The 22823-nt window shown below is 37.3% G+C and overlaps 1 protein-coding gene across 1 annotated transcript in view; it reads right to left on the bottom strand.

Annotated features, from left to right (window-relative positions):
- The window catches only part of LOC126355619 (uncharacterized), a gene marked incomplete at its 5' end in the record, with an annotated part of 138679 nt that overhangs the window by 36451 nt on the left and 79405 nt on the right, over positions 1-22823 (bottom strand). The window contains 4 exons of the mRNA XM_050005982.1: positions 2025-2087; positions 2175-2286; positions 4245-4318; positions 21614-22449. Of these exons, the coding sequence (XP_049861939.1) occupies positions 2025-2087; positions 2175-2286; positions 4245-4318; positions 21614-22449 (1085 nt within the window). The remainder of the gene's footprint in view (positions 1-2024; positions 2088-2174; positions 2287-4244; positions 4319-21613; positions 22450-22823) is intronic.

Raw genomic sequence — 22823 nt, 5'->3', positions numbered from 1 at the left:
CATGCAATTCAGAACTGGTCAAGGGCTGACCATTTGGTTAGAAATAATGAGCAAAGGTAAATCAATAAATGAAACAAAATAATATAAATTGTAGTAGAAACATGTTTAGCACTTAAACATGTTTGATAGATGCTTGGCACATATAAGACTGACATGTATTTGACAAACTAGGGCTTGGATACAAACAAGACATGTCACTACATGCTTAGCAGCTGCAATCCATCCCACACATTAATTTTTGGTGATGAATTTGAAAAATGTAGTACATCTATATTTTGGGCATCACTGAGAAGTCCATTCTAGATTATACATCTCATTGTGTTAGTTATTAGAGCTTGATTAGAAGTTGAACTGGAAATCATATTATTGAAGAAAAATGTTTAAACCTAGTAACTTTTGAGTTTTGGATAATATGTGACACTGGAGATGAAAATATCAAAAATTCTGATTACTTTTCATATTTTCATTCACACATGTATTGTGGTATTATATTATTGGTTAACATGACCCAACTGGACAGTCATGTGCATTAAAGCACTACTACTGGGATGAGGTGGTGTCCTAGGTCTGGATTGGACCCACTCGGTAGATTAACTATGTGGAGGTTGGTGTGCTGACTAGCCTGGATGTGGCTTTTAGGCAGTTTCCCATGACCCGCTAGGTGAATAACAGGCTGGTACCCAAGCCCACCTCAGTTACATAATTCACAAACATTTAGAGAACTTTTGCTCATTTTCACACGAATAACACTACATGTAGACACTTTGGGTACACATATTCCGTTCAGAGGAGGTGGGAGGATAATGGGGTGGTGACAGGAAGGGCTTTTGACCATCTCTTAAATTAATCATGCCAAATCCGTTCATAGCCACGCTGACCCTGTGCCAATGTGAAACAAAGGCACAAGAAAAAGAAGACTAAATCTGGGATAACATGTCCCTGAAGAGAGAAGTGTTTTGCATGGCCTTAATGTGGGGTAGTAAGTACTGATTTGTCAGGTATTCCATCATTCAATACTCTGAATATTCAGAGTAGTAATTCAAACTATTTATTGCACATATCACTTACCAATGGCCACAAATGATGCATATAAACATATGGCTTTTCTTCTTGTTCCTATATTTAGCACTAACTTCCAACAATCAGAATACTACATTCAGCACTCTAGTCTTGACTCAACATTAAGCGGAAAATGGTTAATATGAACTTATGCTTTCTTCTTATTTGCTTGATTATTCAGGCTATTTTGATAGCTTCTGACCACAATCTATTTCATTACTCATGCTCTCTCCATTCAACTCCCTCTTAATGTACTCCAAAGAACTCTGAAGACACAGATATCTTACTATTTTAACATTACAGTTTGTTGCACAGAAGCAAGTATAAGGATAATAGGAGGTGGTCCCCTGCAGAGTTTCTTGTAAACAGCTCTTTAAATGGTTGGGCACACTGACTTCAGCCTTACAGAACATTAACTTCCTTATGAAGTTTGTTGAAAACATCAGAGGTTGAAAACAACAGTAACATTCATAAATATGAAGGAGAAATACTTTCCATTATACACCCTCAGCCTTAGCGTGGAAAAGAAATGGAAGACGTATTCAACAAAAAGCTTCAACCAACTATACTGTGATGTAAAGAATTTACTGGATGGCAAATTTAGAGAGAAATTTACAATGGTAGATGTAAGTGGGGAAAAAAAATTTAACAAATCATGTAAGTTAAGTATGTTCCAATATTATTTACCGATAAAGTTTACTATGATTGTAAAACAGATTCGTTATACATTATAGCAAGAGATCACAATTAAAATAATGGAAAATGTAAATAACTAACTAATCAAAATGTTGCATAATACAACTTTTACAATTATATCTGATGATGCTTTGGAACAAAGACAAACTTTTTTTAAAATACTAAACACACTTGTTATTGTTGCAAAAAATGTTGCTGACACCATTCATTTATTTGAAATAAAATTTCTTACTAGAATTGTCAGTTTATCTTATGACATTGAAACTTACCTGTAGGGATTTATTTTCTTGTTTCAGTCTTGATACAGCATTCTCAGCAGCAACAGCTCTCCTCTAGAAGAAGATGGATTAAAAAGTATGTGAAGCATTGTCCAACAGTAATAATTTGTAACATCATCCAAAAAGAGAAAAATCTTGTACCGTAGTTCTTTTCAAGTCATCTTCCACCTGTTCAATAGCCTTTTCCAATGAAGCATTGCCTTCAGCTTCATTTGATTGCATAGCCTGCAGCTCCTTCTCCAATGTCTGAACCCTAACAATAAAAACATACATAGACATTATTTAAATTTGCTCACAGCCAGCATGGTAAAAAAAAGGTATTATACTCTTAAAGTCAGTATCTTAGACATAATTACCAAAATATTATTAAAATCTGCAAAATCAGAATACTTTCTTCACACTGTTTATCACAGACTATCTGTATGAACAGGGGTTTCAATTTCATGAGCCTATATCTCCACCAACACTGAACAGAAGTACACAATTTTACCACCACATCAAAGAGTGGAGCTCCAATATTGAGTTGATTGTTTGCACACACTACCTTGTGGGAAACGGGTATACTACTGTTGAGGCTGGGGTTACTGAGATGTAGTTTTAGTTCAACAGGCACTTATATGGCAATTTGGACATGATACCACTGTTTGTAATATAACAACAAAATGATATGAATAGTTTCACAACACCTGATACACACATGTAAAATGGAGATCTTGTGGAGCTTTTTTTTTTTAACTGTACCATGAATGAGATCAGTTCTGAAAACAAAACTACAACTTATGAATCAATAATGTGCTTCCTTCCTGTCACAGGATTCATATGTTAAAATTCAATAATAATACTCACATGAATTTAAAAATCATTAGGCCAAAATCATTGATATATATGTGTTACTTCATTATTACTACTTTATTACTATATCTTCGTCGTTTACCAGCTATGACTGGACAGACTGCGTCACAAATACAATGTTTATCAACTAACATTTATACAACACCATATAAAAAATTTATATTACAAATAAAAGAAAATATTTATGCAGTGCACAAAAACACAGAGAAAATGAAATATAACTAAACAGTAAAGTAAAACTTCATAGCAGCAAATGAAAATACCATAAAGGTTTACAAAACCACATAGATCACACACAAAGTTTCGTTTTGGCAAAATATGTACTTCAAGTAAAACACAAAATTAAATGTGCAGTTAACTGAGAACATAAAAAGAAGATTAAATTTAGGCAAAATTATATATAAAACGTAGCAATATTTATTATTTTATCCGTTCACTAGAACCACTGTTGAAAAACTCTTCCAAGGAATATAGTGGATGTTGTTTCAAGTCCTGAGCAATTTTTTCCCGAAATAATTCAGGTGGCAGGGATGACACTTCTGGAGGCAGTTGGTTGTACATTTTTAGGGTGACTGTTGGAAAGCTGTCTTGTGTACTTGGTAGGCGACACCTTGGCACTTCAATGTTCCTCTTACAGCGAGTGTCATGATTATGTATTTCTTGTCTTATGCTAAAATTCCTTTGATTTTCTTTTATATAAATGAGGCAGAAAAACAACTTAAGTGTATGCTTCTACACTATACACCAAAGACTGCCTGGCTGGTTCCTTGATTAAAAATGGATGAGCTTGTTACTTTATTACACACCATATCTCCCTCACAACAGTTTCGTTGGATTTCAGAATACATGCTGCTGCATTTCAGATGCCATTACTGACAAATGAAATCAATCTCCACAGACAGTCATCATTAAGCCAATGAAGGAAATAAATTCCACATATGAGTTCACACTTAGGCTTGTGCTCTTAATTCAGATTTCTTTGTAGAGCACGATGTAACATATTTAACTCTTTTACATAACTAAAATTAAATACATTAAAAGTACAATCCAGAGAGAAATAAATATTTCACAATTTTCTCATGCTGAATAAACATGAGAATATAGGAACTGTTGTAAAAGTAACCAGAATTTACAAACAGCAATGTTAATCATAATTTATATCCTAAGCATTCCCTGTTCAAATGGAATGTACTGATTGCATTAGCTAACCATCACTGCCTTCAACTTTAACAGTAGGATAACAAATTCAATAGATGCTCTCCGAAACAGAAAGCTCTTTTCCAATGCACTAGCAAATGAATGTACAAGTTTGTTTACTTTTCATAAATGCAAGTCAGGTAAACATACATACATATTTACCTCCGTGTCTGTTCCAAGAGCTGTCGCCTTGACACTTCTATTTCCCTCTGGAGCCTCTCATTTTCTAATTGCAACTGAAATTGAGACAAGTTTGAACATAAGTCAAATATATTCACATAAAGAGAAGATATAACGAGTTTTATTAAACTAAACTATAATTTACCTGAAAATGCAAAATAAATAAATTTGGCACACAAAGAGGAACACAAAGTTACAATTAGTAAGACATTTCCAGGAAAGTATCTAATAACATACCTGAAATTAAATTGAAACTTTAAAATCTAATACTGTCACACCACTGGACAGAAGAAAGATTTGCCAGAAGAAAAAAATTCTTGGAATATCCTAAGGCAGCTTTATTGCACATACATACCAACACAAATGGAGTGCCTCTTCCTTTTACACATTTTCCATAAACACAAATGCATTACCTCCAACAGTTAGGATCCTTTAATGGAAGGAAAAACTTGGCTGGCCGCAGTAGCCAATAATTCATGCACTGCCGACCATCTAAATCTACATCAGCATCTATACTCTCAAAACCACCTTGGGGTGCGTGGCAGAGGGTAAATCCCACTGTACCAGTTATTGGCATTTCTTCCCGTTCCATTAGCGTATGGAATGTGGAAAGAATGATTCATCAAATGTCTCTGTGTTCAGTAATTATTCTGATCTTATCCTCATGATCCCTGCATGAGTGATACGTAGGGGTTTGTCTTATATCCCTAGAGTAATCATTTAAAGTCGGTTCTTGAAACTTTGTTAGCTAATAGACTTCCTCAGGCTAGTTTACTTCTGTCTTCTAGAGTCTGCCAGTTCAGTTCCTTCAGTATCTCTATGACACACTCCCACGGATTAAACAAACCTGTGAACATTTGAGCTGCCTTTATTTGTATACATTCAATATCTCCTGTTAGTCCTATCTGGTATGGGTCCCAACACTTGCACAATACTCTGGAACCAGTTGCCTGAGTGATTGGTAAGCAATCTCTTTTGCAGACTGATTGCACTTTCCCAGTATTGTACCAATAAACCGAAGTCTACAACCTGCTTCGCAGATAACTAAACCTATGTGATCATTCCATTTAAAATCCCTGCAAATCGTTACATCCAGGTATTTGTATACATTGATCGATTCCAACAATGACTAAGTGATGATGTAGTCACAGGATACTACACTTTTTCATTTTGTGAAGTGCAAAATTTTACAATCCTGAACATTTAGAGCGAGTTGCCAATCTTTGCACCATGTTGAAATCTTACTAAGATCCGACTGAATATTTATGCAGATCCTCTCAGCTAGCAGTTCATTATAGCCAAGGCAACATCTGCAAAAGTTTGATTTTACTATTAATATTGTCTGCAAGGTCGTTAATACACAACATGAACAGCAAGGGTCCCAACACACTTCCCTGGGGCACACCCAAAGTTACTTCACAACATCTGACAATGACTCTCCATACAAAATACCATGCTGTGTCCTCCCCACCAAAAAGTCCTCAATCCAGTCACAAATTTCACTTGATATCCCATATAATCATACTTTTCACAATAAGCATACCTGCAGCATTGACTCAAATGCTTTTTGGAATTCAAGAAACACTGCTTCTACCTGGTTGCCTTGATCCAAAGCTTTCAGTATGTCATATGAGAAAAGTATAAGTTGGTCATCCTGTTCAAGATACCTCATTATGTTTGAACTCGGAATATGTTCTAAGATTCAACAACAAATTGAGGTCAAGAATATTGGACAGTAGTATTTGGGATCACTTCTACTGCTCTTCTTATAGATGGGTGTGGCCTGTGCCTTTTTCCAAGGACTGGGCATGAGTTTATTTGTTCGAGGGATCTATGACAGATTATAGTTAGAAGAGGTGCTTACACAACCACAAATTTAATATAGAATCTGAAATGGATTCCATCAGGGCCTCGAGCTTTGTTCAATTTTAACAATTTCAGCTGTTTCCCAACATCACTGACATAATACTTATTTCATTCACCTTTTCAGTGGTACAAGGATTAAATTGGGGCAATTTTCCTGGGTTTCCCTTTGTAAAGGAACATTTGAAAATGGAGTTAAGCATATCAGCATTCACTTTGCTACCCTCAATTCCAGTTCATTTGCTAGGGACTGGTCACTAATTTTGGAGCTACTAACAGCCTTTATATACAACCAGAATTTCTTTGGGTTATGTGAAAGATCACTTGACAATATTCTGCTATGGTAGTCATTGAAGGAGTCACACATTGCTCTCTTGACAGCCAAATGAGAATCATTCAGCATCTCTCTACCTATAGCCCTACACTTTATATTTTAGACCTATTCTCAGTAATCTCTGTTTCTTTAGAAGTTTCTTTACAATAACTGTGTATCAAGGAGGTTCCCTCCCATTATGAACAGTTCTACCAGGTACATGTCTATCTAGTGCATGGTGAACTATTATTTTAAACTTGATCCAGAGATTCTCTACATGCTCCTGACCTCTGCTGAACATTTCAAGTTCCTCATTGAGATATGACACTACTGATTTTTTCCTCTAGTTCACTGAACATACACATCTTCCTGCTTGTTTGAGTAGTCTCTTCTACTTTGATAGTCACTGTTGCCACAACTGCATCATGGACACTGATAAGTTTTGATCTGGACAGCCTCAAAGATGTCAGGTCTATTTGTTGCCATTAGATCTACACTTACATATGTACTCCGCAATCCACCATACGGTGCGTGGTGGAGGGTACCTCATACCACAACTAGCATCTTCTCTCCCTGTTCCACTCCCAAACAGAACGAGGGAAAAATGACTGCCTATATGCCACTGTACAATCCCTAATCTCTCTTATCTTTGTGGTATTTATGTGAAATATAAGTTGGCGGCAGTAAAATTATACTGTAGTCAGCCTCAAATGCTGGTTCTCTAAATTTCCTCAGTAGTGATTCACGAAAGGAATGCCTCCTTTCCTCTAGAGACTCCCACCCGATTTCCTGAAGCATTTCCGTAACACTTGCGTGATGATCAAACCCACCAGTAATAAATCTAGCAGCCTGCCTCTGAATTGCTACTATGTCCTCCCTCAATCCGACCTGATAGGGGTTCCAAATGCTTGAGCAGTACTCAAGAATAGGTCGTATTAGTGTTTTATAAGCGGTCTCCTTTACAGATGAACCACATCTTCCCAAAATTCTACTAATGAACCGAAGACTACTATCCGCCTTCCCCACAACTGCCATTACACGCTTGTCCCAATTCATATTGCTCTGCAATGTATACCCAAATGTGTCAAGTGCTACACTACTAATGGAGCATTCAGACATTACAGGATTCTTTTTCCTATTCATCTGCATTAATTTACACTTATCTATATTTAGAGTTAGCTGCCATTCTTTACACCAATCACAAATCCTGTCCAAGTCATCTTGTATCCTTCTACAATCCAATGTATTTCCACCACTAGTGGATTTCCTAACTATCTGTTGTAGGTAGTTTTTAGAGAAGGCGTTTAGATGTAGATGTAGTAATGGTTCACAGTATGTCTTATCAGGCCCAGCACTAACAAAACTGTAATTTTCCCAATTAATTGTTGGGCAATTAAAGTCTCCATCGATGATTACAGTATGATTGGGGAAGTTAATATACAAGTGAATGAGGTTTTTTCTAAGGTTTTCAGTTTCATCGGGAGACAAGTCTGGTGGGCGATAGAAGGATCCAATTATTTTATGCCCACATCCGATAATGTTTCTTTTCCAAACAATCTCACATGCAGCTTCAATTTCTATCTCAGTGGATTTAACTTTCTTGTCTACTGTGACAAATACATCATCTCCATTTCCCATTTGCTCATCCTTACGATATACAATTCAATTTTACCCAAAAATCTTAGTGATATTAATTTCAGGTTTCAACCAGCTTTCTGTACCTAGTATTCTGTGAGTTTTTCATGAGTGCGTCAAATTCTGGCACTTTGTGGTGAACGCTTCAGCACTTTTCCACTAGGATTTTAAAACGCTCGCCTGTTGGAGGCACTTCTTTCGATCTCACATTGACACTTCTCGGTTTCCTACAGCTAGTGTTATCTGTATTGGATGGAGAGTTGCGTAATATAAGAAACCCTTGTCTGCACCCCATACACAGTTAACTATCCGAGTAGCAGTCTCCGATGTGTAATGCGCACCTGACCCATTTAGGGATTTAGGGGGACCTTACAGTTCTCAACCTTATGGCCCAAGTCCAGGATGTCACACCCTAGCTCGTCACAGAACCTTTGAAGTCACTGGTTCAGTCCTTTCACTCGACTCAGAACGAAAGGGCCACAATCAGTTTTGGGGACAAAGCTGCAACTTGTGAGCTTCATTGAGACCTTACATGCAAGGCCGGCCTTCACAACCTTCTCTGCCAGTTGCTGAAATGTGGACCAAACATTTAGTAATCACATGGGGACTAATTTGTACTGTAAGGAGGATGTTCAAGAGATTACCAGCAAAGCTGTATGACGCCATGTTTGGTTTTAAACAATGGTAGGTCTGAGTACCCTACTCAGAAAGGTTATGGATAACAGTGACAGATGAAGATCTTGAAAAATTTGACCAAGAACTGGAGGATGGTACAGTGTTTAAGTACTCAACTGTGGATTTTATCAGGTCGCGACACAGTTTCTCAACACCCTGGTAAAGCACTGTGGAACACCCATCCACTAAATGGAACATTATAGACAATGTGAGGCCTTTAGCACAGAAGGAAATTTAGTTTTTTTCCATCAGAAATTTCCGGGTCAAGAGATTAGGATGGTAGTTACTGCATGTGCACACTTCAGCAATGTGTGCTGCAAAACATTCAGCAAGGGCATGGTATCAGTACAGATGTCACCACTGCAGGAGATGCCCGAAACTGCTATGGACAGTTGGTGGCCATAAATGTGGTAGAATTTTGACCATACTCGAGATGGTTGGGCATAGGTCTTCAAAGATGTTATGTACAGTTTCCAATATTCCTACTTCCTCTGTCTTATTAAAAACCATGACTCCATTTGAAGTATCTTGAATGTTATTAAACGTTCTGTTGAAGGACAGCACTCATGTTGTTGAAACACCCTTCTTTGCTCTATGACTGCTGCAGCTGTTTCTTCAGACCACCATGGCACAGGTTTCCAGCAGGGGTAACGAAGCCTGAAGAATAGGTTATCATTGCTTCTGCAGAGCATATAATAATGTCAAAGGTATCTCATACCACTTCTTTGATATCTGGCTCTTGATTGGCTTCAAAAGAAGCTTTGGATGTGAAACACAGCCAGCTGGCTTCCAAAAGTGACCGATGCACTTTGTATTCCATTAGTCAGTGGTTTGAGAAAGCAAGAGTGAGACAGAAGGGGTTTCTATTGCAGAGGTTGTCATGGACATTCCACAGGGTAACAGTTCGATGCTTGGGGTACGGACTGTAATGTCTATGACTGAATATTTTTCATGGGCCTTACTGAAAGGTGTTGCAGCTCCAGCAGAATTCTAGTCCTGAAAGTAACTGCTCCTATACTTGGCATCTGCTTGAAGTGTCCTTGTGGGTGCTGAAGTCCCCTAGTAGGAGGAAGGGTGAAGGCACCCATTCCATTAGCTCTACCAGCCTCTAATACGCTATGTGTCTATCTTTGTGTAGATAGATGTTACATACTGTTACCTTAATAGTCAGGTGAAGACAAGCAGTCACAGCTTCTAATGCATTGTTTCGTGGCACCTACTCATTTAAAGTGTCAGAATGTATGAGCACGCAGACCCCTCCAGATGCCTTCTCGATGTTAATTTGATTTTTACAGTAGGGTTTTAGTATTTAACAGTATGGAATTAAGTTTCTGAGAAACTTGTCTCCTGAAATGCCACAATGACTGGAGAGTAAATCAGAGTTAATAGCCACTAACTGACAGAGTTCAGCCAGGTGGCATTGGTAGCCATTATAATCCCATTGAAGCAACATCAGATTGGGATGGGAGTAAGCAGTGAAGCAGAAATGGGAGTATGAATTACTATGTTATTCAGTTGTGTTCCAACTGAATGTGTGTTTCTACATTGACAATATTATGAAAAAGATAGACTGCTGCTCTCACCGTACAAGGTTTGTTCACAAAATTCCAGAACATTCGTAATTTCAGAGCAATGGTGTGTTGGACCGAAATGTGCTTGGCATCTCTGTAAACTCCTATGTTTAATGTGTAACGTCTGCTGATCCGCTCATGTCAGGGATGTCAACGAAAATGTGCGTTCCAATTACAGACAGACAGACAGACTGACTGACAGATATTGCAGAATAGTGTAACATTTCAGCTTGATCACTTAATGAAATCCTGACACAGCATCTTGCAATGCACTGTGTCGCTGCCATGTTCGTCCCACGCCTCGTGAGTCAAGACTAGAAAGACATTTGCCTTGCAATCTGTGAAAAGCTTTTGGATCACACAAATGAGAACGAGATGTTCCTTAAGAGAATCATAATTGGTGAGGAGACATGAGTCTATGGTTATGATGTTGAAACCAAGATTCAATCTTCACAATGGGTCAAGGGAAAGGTTCTCCAAAACCAAAAAATGCTCAACAGGTCAAGTCAAATGCCAATGCATGCTGATAGTTTTCTTTGATTTTGAAGGATTTGTTCATGAATTGGCACCACAGAGAGAAACTGTTAATCAACAGTACTACTGGGATGTGTTGCAATGCTTCTGAGAAGAAATAAGAAGGATATGGGCTGAAATCTGACTAGACAATTCATGGCTCTTGCATCATGATTAAGCACCCGCACATTAATCCCTGTTGGTGTGCGACTATTGAGAGGGGGGGGGGGGGGGGGGGGGAGGAGAAAAAAAAGAAATCACTGTGCTGTCTCATCCTCCATATTCTCCAGACTGGCCCCTGTGGACTTTTTTTTATTTCCGTTATTTCCGAAGTTGAAAACCCTATTGAAAAGACAAAGATTTGCAGTGATAAACGAGATAAAAGAAACTTTCGTGGACTGCACTTCACGTGATTTAGTAAGAGATGTACCAAGACCGCTTCCGGAAGTAGAAACGGTGTTGGGAGGAGTATCAATTGCAGCGGAGAGTATTTTGAAGGAGACCATACACATTGCAGAAAAATTTTGTGGACAAAATTCTAGAATTTTTTGAACAGACCTTACATAGTGGAGATGCTGAGTCACTGACAGCCACAACAGAAAGACTGCCAAACGAGTATGCTTTTGGCCAAAAGGCCTTTTTCTGGATTAGACAAAAACACACACACACACACACACACACACACACACACACACACACACACACACACACACACACACACACGACCTTCGGCAGCCAGACTAGAACTGACAGATGACACAGAGGAAATCCAAATAACAACAGTGGAGGCAGACAAACATTTGTGCCTTGTGTGGGGATAATGCCATTGGACAGAGAAAGACAAGAACATGGTTTTTTCATTTTAAAGGGGATCGTTTTGACATTAGTGACTCCACATTCAGGAAGACCTTTAGAGTTGGATGAAGATCATTCGAACACATTAATCCAAAATGATCGACGTCAGCACACCAAGAACTGGCAATTGTAATCAACTGTGATCATTCTACCATTGTGCACCATTTGCACGTAATGTGGAAAGTAAAAAAATTGTGGGTATCACATGCTCTAAGCCAAAAATCACCAATATCAGTGGGTCACCATACATGTATTTCTGCTTGTTCATCATCAATTGGCTTGTGAACAACACTGACCATTCCTATCCTGTGCCATTAATGGTGGCAATAAATGGGCTCTTTATGCTAACATAAGAGAAAGAATAGAATGGCTAAGCACAAACAGAGCAGCAACTGCCAGTATGAAGAGCTGCACACATCCACAAAAGGTAATGTTATGCATCTAATGGAACACCAACGGTGTGGTGTACTTGCAATTGCATCACCAAGCTGTAACCATCACTGCTGACATTTACTGTCAACAACGGACACATACTGCAGACGAAATCCAAGAACAATGACCAGGAAGACTGCGCTACGTAATGCTGCTCCACGATAACACCTGCACACATTCTGCAAGACTGTCAAAAAAACACTACACAGCAGCTGGATTGGGAACTCATTCTGCACTCACCTTATTCACCTGATCTTTCACCCTCAGACTTTCAGCTTTTACCCTCTCTATTGAATAATCGTCAAGGAACTTCCTTTCTGGATCAAATTGTGCTCCAAACTTGTCTTGGTGAGTCCTTTGCATCGCAACCATGTGATTTCTACAGTTGTGGAATCAAAAAGTTACCCCAGCCAGACTCAGTCCAGCCTAAGTAGCCAGAGAATATGATCATGCGTGTGTGAGTTGTGTGTGCGCATGTCTGCATCTTGTCTATTTCTGATGGAGGCCTAGTTGTCCAAAAGCTCACTTTCTGACAGTCATTTTGTTTTGACTATCAGTGACTCATCATCTACGTTATATGGTGAGTAGCCAATATCCTTTTCCTAATAATGTTACATTCCATCCTGGATTTTCCAGTACATGTAAAGCTCAAAAGTTCAGCACGTAGCCATATTCCATGTTTACAAATTAATATGTAATTTGAATGTAAAATGATTTGTTCCGCATCATAATGATTTAATGTGCAAAATTATCCATGGAACACAAAACTAACTAACAATATACTGACAACTGTAAATGCATTTCAAATTTCTTTTCTAAGTGCAATTATTTTTAAAAGCTTTTTACAATGACATTCAAATTTTGTAGATACTTGAGTAGTAGAAAATCTCTGGATGTGGCCTGTATTCAATACACTCACTGCATCTGAGTTTTAATGAAGCTTTTCTATGAAGAGATATTTTCCTTTCATCCAATCCCTTTCTTCTGCATTCTGCTGTGACGTTCTCCATTAAAGCACTGTCTTCTAAAGCTCTATGCTGCTACTCCACCCCAATTGTGAATATTTAATTATTAAATATTTGCTTCCAGATTCTTAGGCAAACCCCCAATATAGTCGTAGGCTACCAAACTGCAGGTTTCAGAAAACATCTGATCATTTTGTGACACCACAATGGTGCATGCCAAATGATTACACTAGGGGGGGGATTGCAGTTACTGAATAAACTGGGAATATAAGAGTAGCGACTTGGTTCCATCAGTCAACTCATCTGAATCCATCATACCCATACCAATGTTTCCACAGTCTCTCTAGATGGAAGACTGCTCCCAGTACACAATCAGCATTTGCTGTTGACCTCAATTTAATATATGTTTTCACAGTTCTGTTATCAAACAATATCTTCTTAGGTAGGCCACTGGATTCCCTGTTTTCTTGGCACAACAGTTTGATAACACAACTTTCAATTGTCAGCAGTAGCAGCACCCAGGAAACTCGGTATCTCTTTGAGGCACACCTCCCTTTCTTTAGTGTAAAAGAAGAGATCATCAACGCAAATACAGGGAGTAGGAGCTCCTTGGAGGATTCGGTGCTGCCAGGGACTATCTGATGAGCACAATGGATTACTAAATCTGTTATGCCCAACTGAGCGATTTACTTAGGTAGCACTTCTTTTCCTTCTAATATCTATAATATTTCAGTTCCCTGTACTCCACAAAATATTGTCCCTTTACCTTTTGTTTCCAAGTGAAACTATTTCTTTAGAATTAGCTCTCATCTTTGAGACACAGTTTGCCAACAGCTCTGTAATATATATCCATAATTACAAACTTTACAATTAATGTATTATCCCTTCTGAATCCTTTCCTGTGCTATATCACTTCTATTCCCTGAGCATATTTATAGCGTGTCTCTATTTTTGCCTGATCAATCCCTTGCTGTAAAGAGGGCATTCCTGGCATAGAGAAATCTCCTGGTTTCAAACATAAGCCTTAGTTTAAGGAAAAAAATTCTGGGGATGGTAGTCAATTGTGGACAGTGGGAAACCAGCACTTAAAGCATGAGAGATGTGGTCCTACAAAAGAATGTTGAAAATTAAGTGAGCTGATAATATAAAAAACGAGCAGAAGAAAGGAACATAGGAGGAGGAGGAGAAAAAGAAATATATTCAGACATCAGAGAATAACCTCCTTGGCACTAGAGGAAGCTGTAGAGGGTAAAAACTGCATGGGAAGACAGAAATTGGAATACATCCAATAAATAATTGATGATTCAGGGTGCACATGATACTCAGATGAAGAGGTTGGCACAGGAGAGGAATTTGTGGTGGGTCACATCAAACAAGTCAGGTGACTTGAAACAGAAACACCCTTCCTGCAGATGAACAACTTTTCTGAAAAATTAAAAATGAAAAGTTTAACCCTGTATTTAAAATTGCTTATCTGTTACTCTTATTCCATCTGATCCTGCTTTGGTGGCTGATACAAATACTATTAGTCAAGAATCTTGTTAGGATACGTTTGGCCATATATGATGATGACAACAGTCAGACATTGGAGGTTGCCTGCCACAATTAGGCACAATACCACCCAATACACTGAGTCTAAATTAGGGGTTTAGGGGCAAGCAGAGAATCTGATACTGGGTGTCAGCTTTGACTTGCAATGAATATTGCGTATGATGTCACATATGCACAGTGTATGCCAAAATTGGTGTGTGAGAAGAATGCATTTAGAAAGCAAATATTTTGTCCAAGGTGGAGCTCTCCTCTTAAGAAACCCAAATTTTCATCATAAATGACGTATAGAAGAGCTGTAGAGAATTCAGATGATCTGACAAAATTACAATCACAAAGAATGAAACCCTATTGGTTGGATCACAAGAACTGAACAGTACAACCTTCGAAGAAGACAAAGTTAAACGACTAATGGATCAATAGAGTTAAGTGTAACTGAACAATGTTTTATTTTTTGTCTTTTTTTGCACAATGGAATTTTTGTAGCTACATATACTTTTAAGATATGTTGATTCAGATTTAATAATACCAGATGCATGTTTATAATTGCCTGTTATTTTGTTTCTCTACTAATATTATTGTTTTACTGTTAGAAGACACCATGAAATTAATTTTAGTTACACAGATTAAGAGACTACATAGGTACCAGCACTTTATTTACCTGCAGTTAACATTATTTCATTGCTAGTAGGTATCGTGGAGTTCATTGTAACTATATAGGTTAACTTCTGGAAGATTTACATAGTGAGAGGTTAATGGATTTTTCTAATTTTTTGGTCTTTGTTTATATATGGGAGAGGGGTTGTCCCTGCACAAAACCCTCAAATTCATGCAGCTGTTCCAGTAGTTGCATATTGATTATTTTGAAAATATTTTAATGATAAAATTGGTGTTTGTTTATTACTGCTGCACGAATCCCTTCATAGCTGCTGCAATGTATTTATGACAAGTTGCTCAAGTCAGTCACTTTGATAATGTCGGGGTCATGGCTGAATTATTATACTGAACAATTCAGCATTTCTTAAATCAGTGTTAACGATCCTTGACAACTACAGTATAAGTAGTTTCATCTCTTCACACGAGTGCATTCACCCAGATTTAAGTACGAACTTAGATATACAAAGCTTGTCAACCTGAACTACAAATATTCAATTGCTTACAAAAAGACACGAGTTCTTATAAAAAATATGTTCACCAAATGTATGTACTTCCAATACTCTCAAGATGTGATTTGTAAAAGGAGAACATGATTAGGGGGGAAAAGAATTAACGGGCAAAGAGCACACACCACAATTTAATCATTGCAAATGATTTATTTAAATATCTGAAAGGAGGTTGTGTGCATGGAAAAGGCATGGAAATGCTAAGTTTCAAGTAGATTACATAATAGTAACTGATTCAGAAACCATATTTTACACTGCAAAAAGTTTCCTGATTCACATGTAGACTTCAACCAAAACTTATTGGTTTTTAAAAGCAGATTAAAGCTCACAAAATTGTGCACCAGTAGGAAATTAATGAAGTGGGACCAGGATAAAATTTAACAACCAGACATTATTGATAGTTTCAAAAGGAACATTAGACAATTACCAACAGAAACAGCACAGCAGAAAGAAATGAAACAGAAGAGGAGTAAATAGTTTAAGAGCTGAAGACAACTGAAACAACTAGGCACATAGAAAGTATGAACCCTTGCATAACACAAGAGACAATTACATTGATGAAAGGAGAAAACTTAAAAATCCAACAAATGAAGAAGACAAAAATAGAGTACAATGCAAATTTGCAAAACAGAAGCAGGAGAATTTAAACAGAAGTGAACATGTACAATCAGCAGTATAGACAAGAAGAAGAGAGAAGGTTTTTGCAATGTGCTCCTGCACGAGAATGATGAAGGATTGATGGGCATATAGCTAGTTAACAGGTTATACACAAAAGATTTTGGGAGAACAGAACTTTATGGCACAACTACACATGGCCTACACTTGAATAAGAAAGAGACAGATTTAGGTTAGAATCAGTATTCACATACTCTGTAATGAAAGAAGTTAAAGTTACACAATAGTCACACAAAATGATTAAGAATGCACAGAAAAATAAGGTTAGCTTATTTCATCATAATATTAGAGGCGAGGGTAATAAAGCAGAAGAACTGCTTGTTTGTTTAGAAAATTCAGAGAACTCTTGAAAGAGGGACCTCATTTGCCTATCTGAATACCACATAACCACAGGGTTCAAGAAGCTAAAGACAGAAAATAATACACTCTAGCATCTTAATCACGTAGAAATAATATGGGAAAAGGAGGAGTTGGTGTATATATTAAGACAGAACACAACTTCAGAAACACTGAGGCAGGTAGATTTTGTAGCCATCAACACACAGAATTAATGGTTTGTGAATTAATACTGAAAAGTATTTCAGTTTTAATTGCAACTGTATATAGAGGCCCACTAGGAAAATTTGAACTGATTATACAAAATTTAGATTATCTACTACTGCACTATCTGTCAGACAGCAGGAAACTGTTCAATGTCAATTTTCTAAAGAGTTACAATGGGAAAAACAATCTGGAAACTTTATTCAATTTAACATCAATAATTAACTTCCCAACAAGGAAAAAACAGACAGCAGAACCCTAATAGATAACGTTTCCTTTGATGAGGTTCATAGCCAGGAAATAACTGTAATCCACTTACAAATGCTTTCACTGACCTTGTTGCACAGTTAAGGTAAATGAGATAGTGCCCTATAGTATAGATACACCTCAGTGGAAATATGGAGAATTAGTGACTCCAGAACAAATGTTTTTAAGAATAGTTAACAAGAGGCAATCTAGAATGAAATTTATAACGAACCAAACACTGTCTTAAAATTTAATTTATGCCATCAAAAATTCAGGTCATAATTTGAAATAGCTTCCTACACAACATAATCACAAAGGCCACTAAAAGTCCATGTAAAAAAACATGGATCAGATGAGGAATTAAAATATAAGCGAAGATCCTGCAGTAGCTGCAATCTACAAAAATTATTCAAAATCATTAAGAAGAGTTATTAATACATCAAACAACATGCACATTATGTCAAAAGTCACGTACATTATGTCAAAAATCAGTTAATTCCAACAACAGACTTAAGGCTATATGGAATGTAGTGAAATGAGAGACAGGACAACCGAGCAAAGAAAAAGAAAATATCCCTATTAATTTAAATGGAAGAGTTACAGATGATGAGTTACAGGCAGCAAATGTGTATAACAACAAGTTGTTAAATAGAACAAAATACAGGGACAAACAGTTCCAGAAAAAAGGCAACTCCCATAAAATTTAATGACATGAATTTATCACAAACTTCTACCTCTGAAATTAAGAAAATTATATGTTGCCTCAAAAATTAAAGCTCATAAGAATTTGATTGTGCCTCCAGCAGAGTACAAAAGGTTTGTTCCCATTTAATAAGCCCTGTCTTAGCTGAAATGCATAACTTCTTTGAAGCAATTTTCTGAGATATTAAAATCTGTCATCATTAATCCCCTCCACAAGAAAGGTGATAGCCAAAGACGTCAATAACCACCAACCCGTTTCAACACTAACATTATTTTCCAAAATTTTTGAGAATGTGATGCAATCTAGAATAGTTTCCAGCTAAGGAACAATAATATCCTTAGTAAATCACAGTTCATATTTCAAAAAGTTTGCTTGGCTGAGAATGTCATTTACACATTCACTCAACATGTCTTGCAAGCATTAAGCAACAATATAGCACAGGTTGATATTTTCAGTGACCTATCTAAGGCATATGACTCTCTGAAATACAATATCCTCCTATACAAACAGAGATTTTATGGAACTGGTGGTATAGTGAACCAGTGGACTGTGGCATATCTAACCAAAACAATGCAGAAAGTTTTATTCAGTAATTCTCCAAAGTAATCTCGGGAGATGCCTCTGATTGGAATATATCACAAAGTTCCCTCAGGCTCAATCTTCGATCCATCATTGTTCCTCATATATGTAAATAATCTTCCATTTAATACAAAAGAAGAATTAGTTCCTTTTGCAGATGACACTTGTATTGTAATCAATCGACACTAATATTGTAGTCAATCCAAGCACACCAACAGAAACAAAAGACATCATAAAGTTCTAAAAAGTATCAGTGACTGTTTTTTGCGAATAACCTCACTCTCACTTTTAAAAAGATGAAACAAAATCAGTTTCATACATTTTGAGGTACTGCACCAATGATAAGAACACACAGTGAGGGAAAAATAAATAGGGTGGCCTACCTTTTGGAACTCTTAAAACAATTTAGTTCAGCCATATTTGCACTCAGCATCATTGCAAATATTGGTGAGAGACAAATTCGTAGGCTGACATAATTTGCATATTTGCATTCAATGAGGTCATATGGGTAATGTTCAGGGGCAACTCATCCTTAACACAAAAAGTCTTCATTGCTCAAAAATGTGCTATAAGAATAATACATGGTGATCACTGACAATCATCTTGGAGACATTTGTGTAAGGAGTTTGGCATTCTGACCACTGCTTCACAGTATATTTATTCTCTCAAGAAGTTTGTTGTAAATAATCCACTGCAGTTAAAAAGGAACAATGATGTACATGATTAAAATACCAGAAGGAAAAGTTACATTCATTACTCTACATTCATGTTGTCTTTAGCCCACAAAGGGGTGCACAACGCTGGGGGGAAAAAAAATCCGTCACTTACCCTGTGATATAAAATGTCTGAAAGGCAGCAAAATTAAGTTTATAAACAAACTCAAACATTTTCTCTTTGACAGCTCTCCCTGTTTTATAGAAAAATGTGTCAATGGAAGTGATTCCACCTGTCTGCTTTTATCATTGACATCATTACGACATGGTGTTTATGAGTTGGTTGTGTTTGTAGATGTCGTCTTTTTTTTTTTCATGGTGTCTTCTTGTTTTCTTCATGATGTCCTCTGGGAGTGTGTGTGTGTGTATGTGATGAGTATAATGTGTTGTATTGTGTTTATTTGAGCCTTTGTGTTGGATTTTTGAAGCCATTGGTGGCAGTGTTTGTAATTTCACATGTAAGGTGTGGACGCTTTTTCAATGAGTTTGGCATTTTCGTTATGTGTTATTGGTTTGTTGTTTGTAGTGTGGTAAGATGTTTAATGCGTTATGTTTGCGGGGGGGGGGGCTGGTCTATCTAATCTGCAGTGCCGAAATTTGCTGGTGGTAAGTATTTTTTTTTTTTGCCTATTCTTCAAGTTGTGATGTTTTGTGTATTTATGGTGTATTGACTGTTTTAATTTATGTAGGGATGTTTGATTTGTGGATTTTTGAGGTTGCAGTTTTGGTTTTATTTTTCAGAGTTGCACGTGTTGGTTTTTTGGCATCAATAGTTGTGCTTGACATATATAGGTCACCAGAAATGACCAATTTTCATAGTTGTAGATATTGGTGTTCTGCTATAGTTGTGTGTGGTTGACCTATGTAAGTCAAGGGAAGTGTCCAATTCCAGCAGATTTTGTTGGTGTAGCGGACTGCTGAAATTTTTTTTTCCTTCTTTTGTTCGTAATTTTGTGTCTTGGGATCATTGTGTTCTTTTTTTATTTTATTTATATTATATTTAACTTGTACTCACCCCAAAACCCCCAATTTCTCACGGTTGTCCCGTTATTTTGATTGCATTTTTGGAGAGAGATGTTATTGTCTTATTTATAGAGACGCTTAGAATAGCCATTTCCACCATATTGATGATGACATGGGTCAAAGCAGATGGATGGAATCAGACACTTCTGTAATCCCAGAAAAATCTGTTACTGTAATACATACAAGGCGGTGTACAGGAATGACTGACACACATCTGTATATTTAATAATAATGCTGAGAAACAAGGGATAGTAAATCTGATAATGGAGAGAAGTGTGGGGGATAAAACTGATACATGCAGACCAAGGACTAAGTACATCCGGCAGGTTCAAGTGGATGTTGGTTGCAGTAGTTATGCTGAGCTGAAGGGACTTGTGTGACATGGAGAGCTGCATCAAATCAGTCTTTTGACTGAAGACAACAACAAAAAATATGCATAAACTACTTACAATGGTTTCCGCCATAGTGACTTTCACAAACTATTAACTGGCTAAAATTTTCATAGTGATCGCTAATTTGTGTGGTGTTGCATGTATACTGGCAATGTGACATGGCAACCAGAAAGCCAATAACTCATTGGTTTTTCGGCTGCGTAATAAACAAGTAATAATAATGTTGCAGTAGCACCTACAACTTGCTAACTGTTCTAATTTAGAAAATGCACCACAGCTTGAGAAAGATAATAGCCTGTGAAGGTTAGTTTACACTCTTCATTAGCAGACACATTGCTGTTTGCTCTATCTCACTGATTCCTTTAAACTACCTATCAATAGGGCATATTGCATCCGCTGTACATAAAATATGTGAGTAACATTATGCCCTTCTCCCCTTGTTACTTTAGTTATTTACAATTAAAAGTACATCAAATATGGAGTGAATGTTGGCAATGATGAATTCTGTCTGAAACTTGAAACAGCTGAACCAATCACTAAGTAGGTTTCACATGAACCCATGTTAAATGTCACAATGACAAATCTACTGACTTTGCTACAGATCACACCAGGGAAGTGGAGGGGAGGAAGGGAAACCCCTTCACATACAAGAACTACAAAGCAGGAGTTGGTATCTTCAGTCGTAAGTTACATAAGGTAACATCACAATCACATATGCTATTTTAATCACATTTGAAACATATTTAACAAAGGAAATTGTTAATTTTCATGTATTTTACACAACCTACTACACTTACTAACACAATTGTTCTATTTTCAATGACAGCAAGCCTCAATTGGAGCAATTAGAATTACATAAGAAACTTAACGCCACTTGCAGTCTGCCAATTACAGAAATAGTTTATTTGTTTTATTGTCAATTAAAAGTTTTGTCTGAAGCAACTTACCCTCTGCAGCTGTCCTTCAGGTGTATGTGGAGTTGAAATACTGTTTCTTGAAAACTCAGATGTCAAATTATCTGAAGCTTCTGTATCATTATGCCTACCACTGTGAATAGGACCATCAGAAAGAAAGTCTGGTAAACTTTTAGATACACCCACTTCAGCAACTGATGCACCATTTCTAGTAGATAATGAATCTGCTGCTACAGATGAATCGCCACTTGCTTCTCCAACGAGAGGTAAATCAAATGGTAACACACCACCAGGAACTAGGGGTCGACTTGTGCCATTCACTGAATTCCGGCTAAAATTGGGCAAATCTAGAGGCACCGTACAAATTCTGGATTTTGCCTGTTCTGGTATACCAGTCAGGTCACACTGAATGTCTGACACCAAACTGGATTCATTAGTCTTTGGTTCTTCCCATTCTCTCTGTTCTCTGCCTGCACTATCAGATATTATTGACTCTCTTGGTGAAGTATTCTTGAATGTAAAATCTGGAAAGCTCTCTAGATTAGCAGTAATGTGTGGTGAACTTATGTTACTGCTGTGGTTAAGATAACATTGCTCCATGATCAAATGATCCTGAACAAAGTCAGGTAAAACTGATGACAGCTCAGGATTACCAACGCTTCTTGATGACGCATTTCTATTATACGATATTGAATCTCTTTCTGTCGAAACCCCCTCTTGGCCTCTATCTTCAAAGTTATTTGGTGGAGTTGTTCTATAAATCTTCGGTCTAGCTCCTGTGTTCTGGTAACTGGTACTTCCGCTGTCTCTTTTCAAGAAGTGCTTGAACGAAAATGGATTTTCCTCTCTCTTTGGCGTGTCGCTAGAACCTGAAAGCATTTAGAACGGTATATTAATACAATACTAAACCTTCGTGGGGGTTCCTAATAAAGATTAGACAGCTCCTGTCTTAAGCTTTTCATTATTTCTTAACACACTCTTCACTAAACTAAATGTTTGTGGAGTGGTTAAAACATTGCGCGATATTGGTGATTAATTCGGAAACAAAATAAAATAAATCTTGGTGATAGAAGACACACTCAACCTGTTGTGGATGAATGATGTTCTGTCCCTCGAACTTGTTCCGAAACAGCTCTTTTGTCGACTTTATGTTCGTTACCTAAACCTAGGTCTAGTTTAATAGGATTCTCTTCTTCTTCACTTTCCACCTCTCCTTCGATTTCTCCATTCTTACGAGGCAGAT

Source organism: Schistocerca gregaria, chromosome 3 (assembly GCF_023897955.1).
Source record: "Schistocerca gregaria isolate iqSchGreg1 chromosome 3, iqSchGreg1.2, whole genome shotgun sequence".
NCBI classification, from domain to species: domain Eukaryota; kingdom Metazoa; phylum Arthropoda; class Insecta; order Orthoptera; family Acrididae; genus Schistocerca; species Schistocerca gregaria.
Note: the sequence above shows the minus strand (reverse complement) of the source record. Positions and strands in the feature narration are given on the sequence as shown.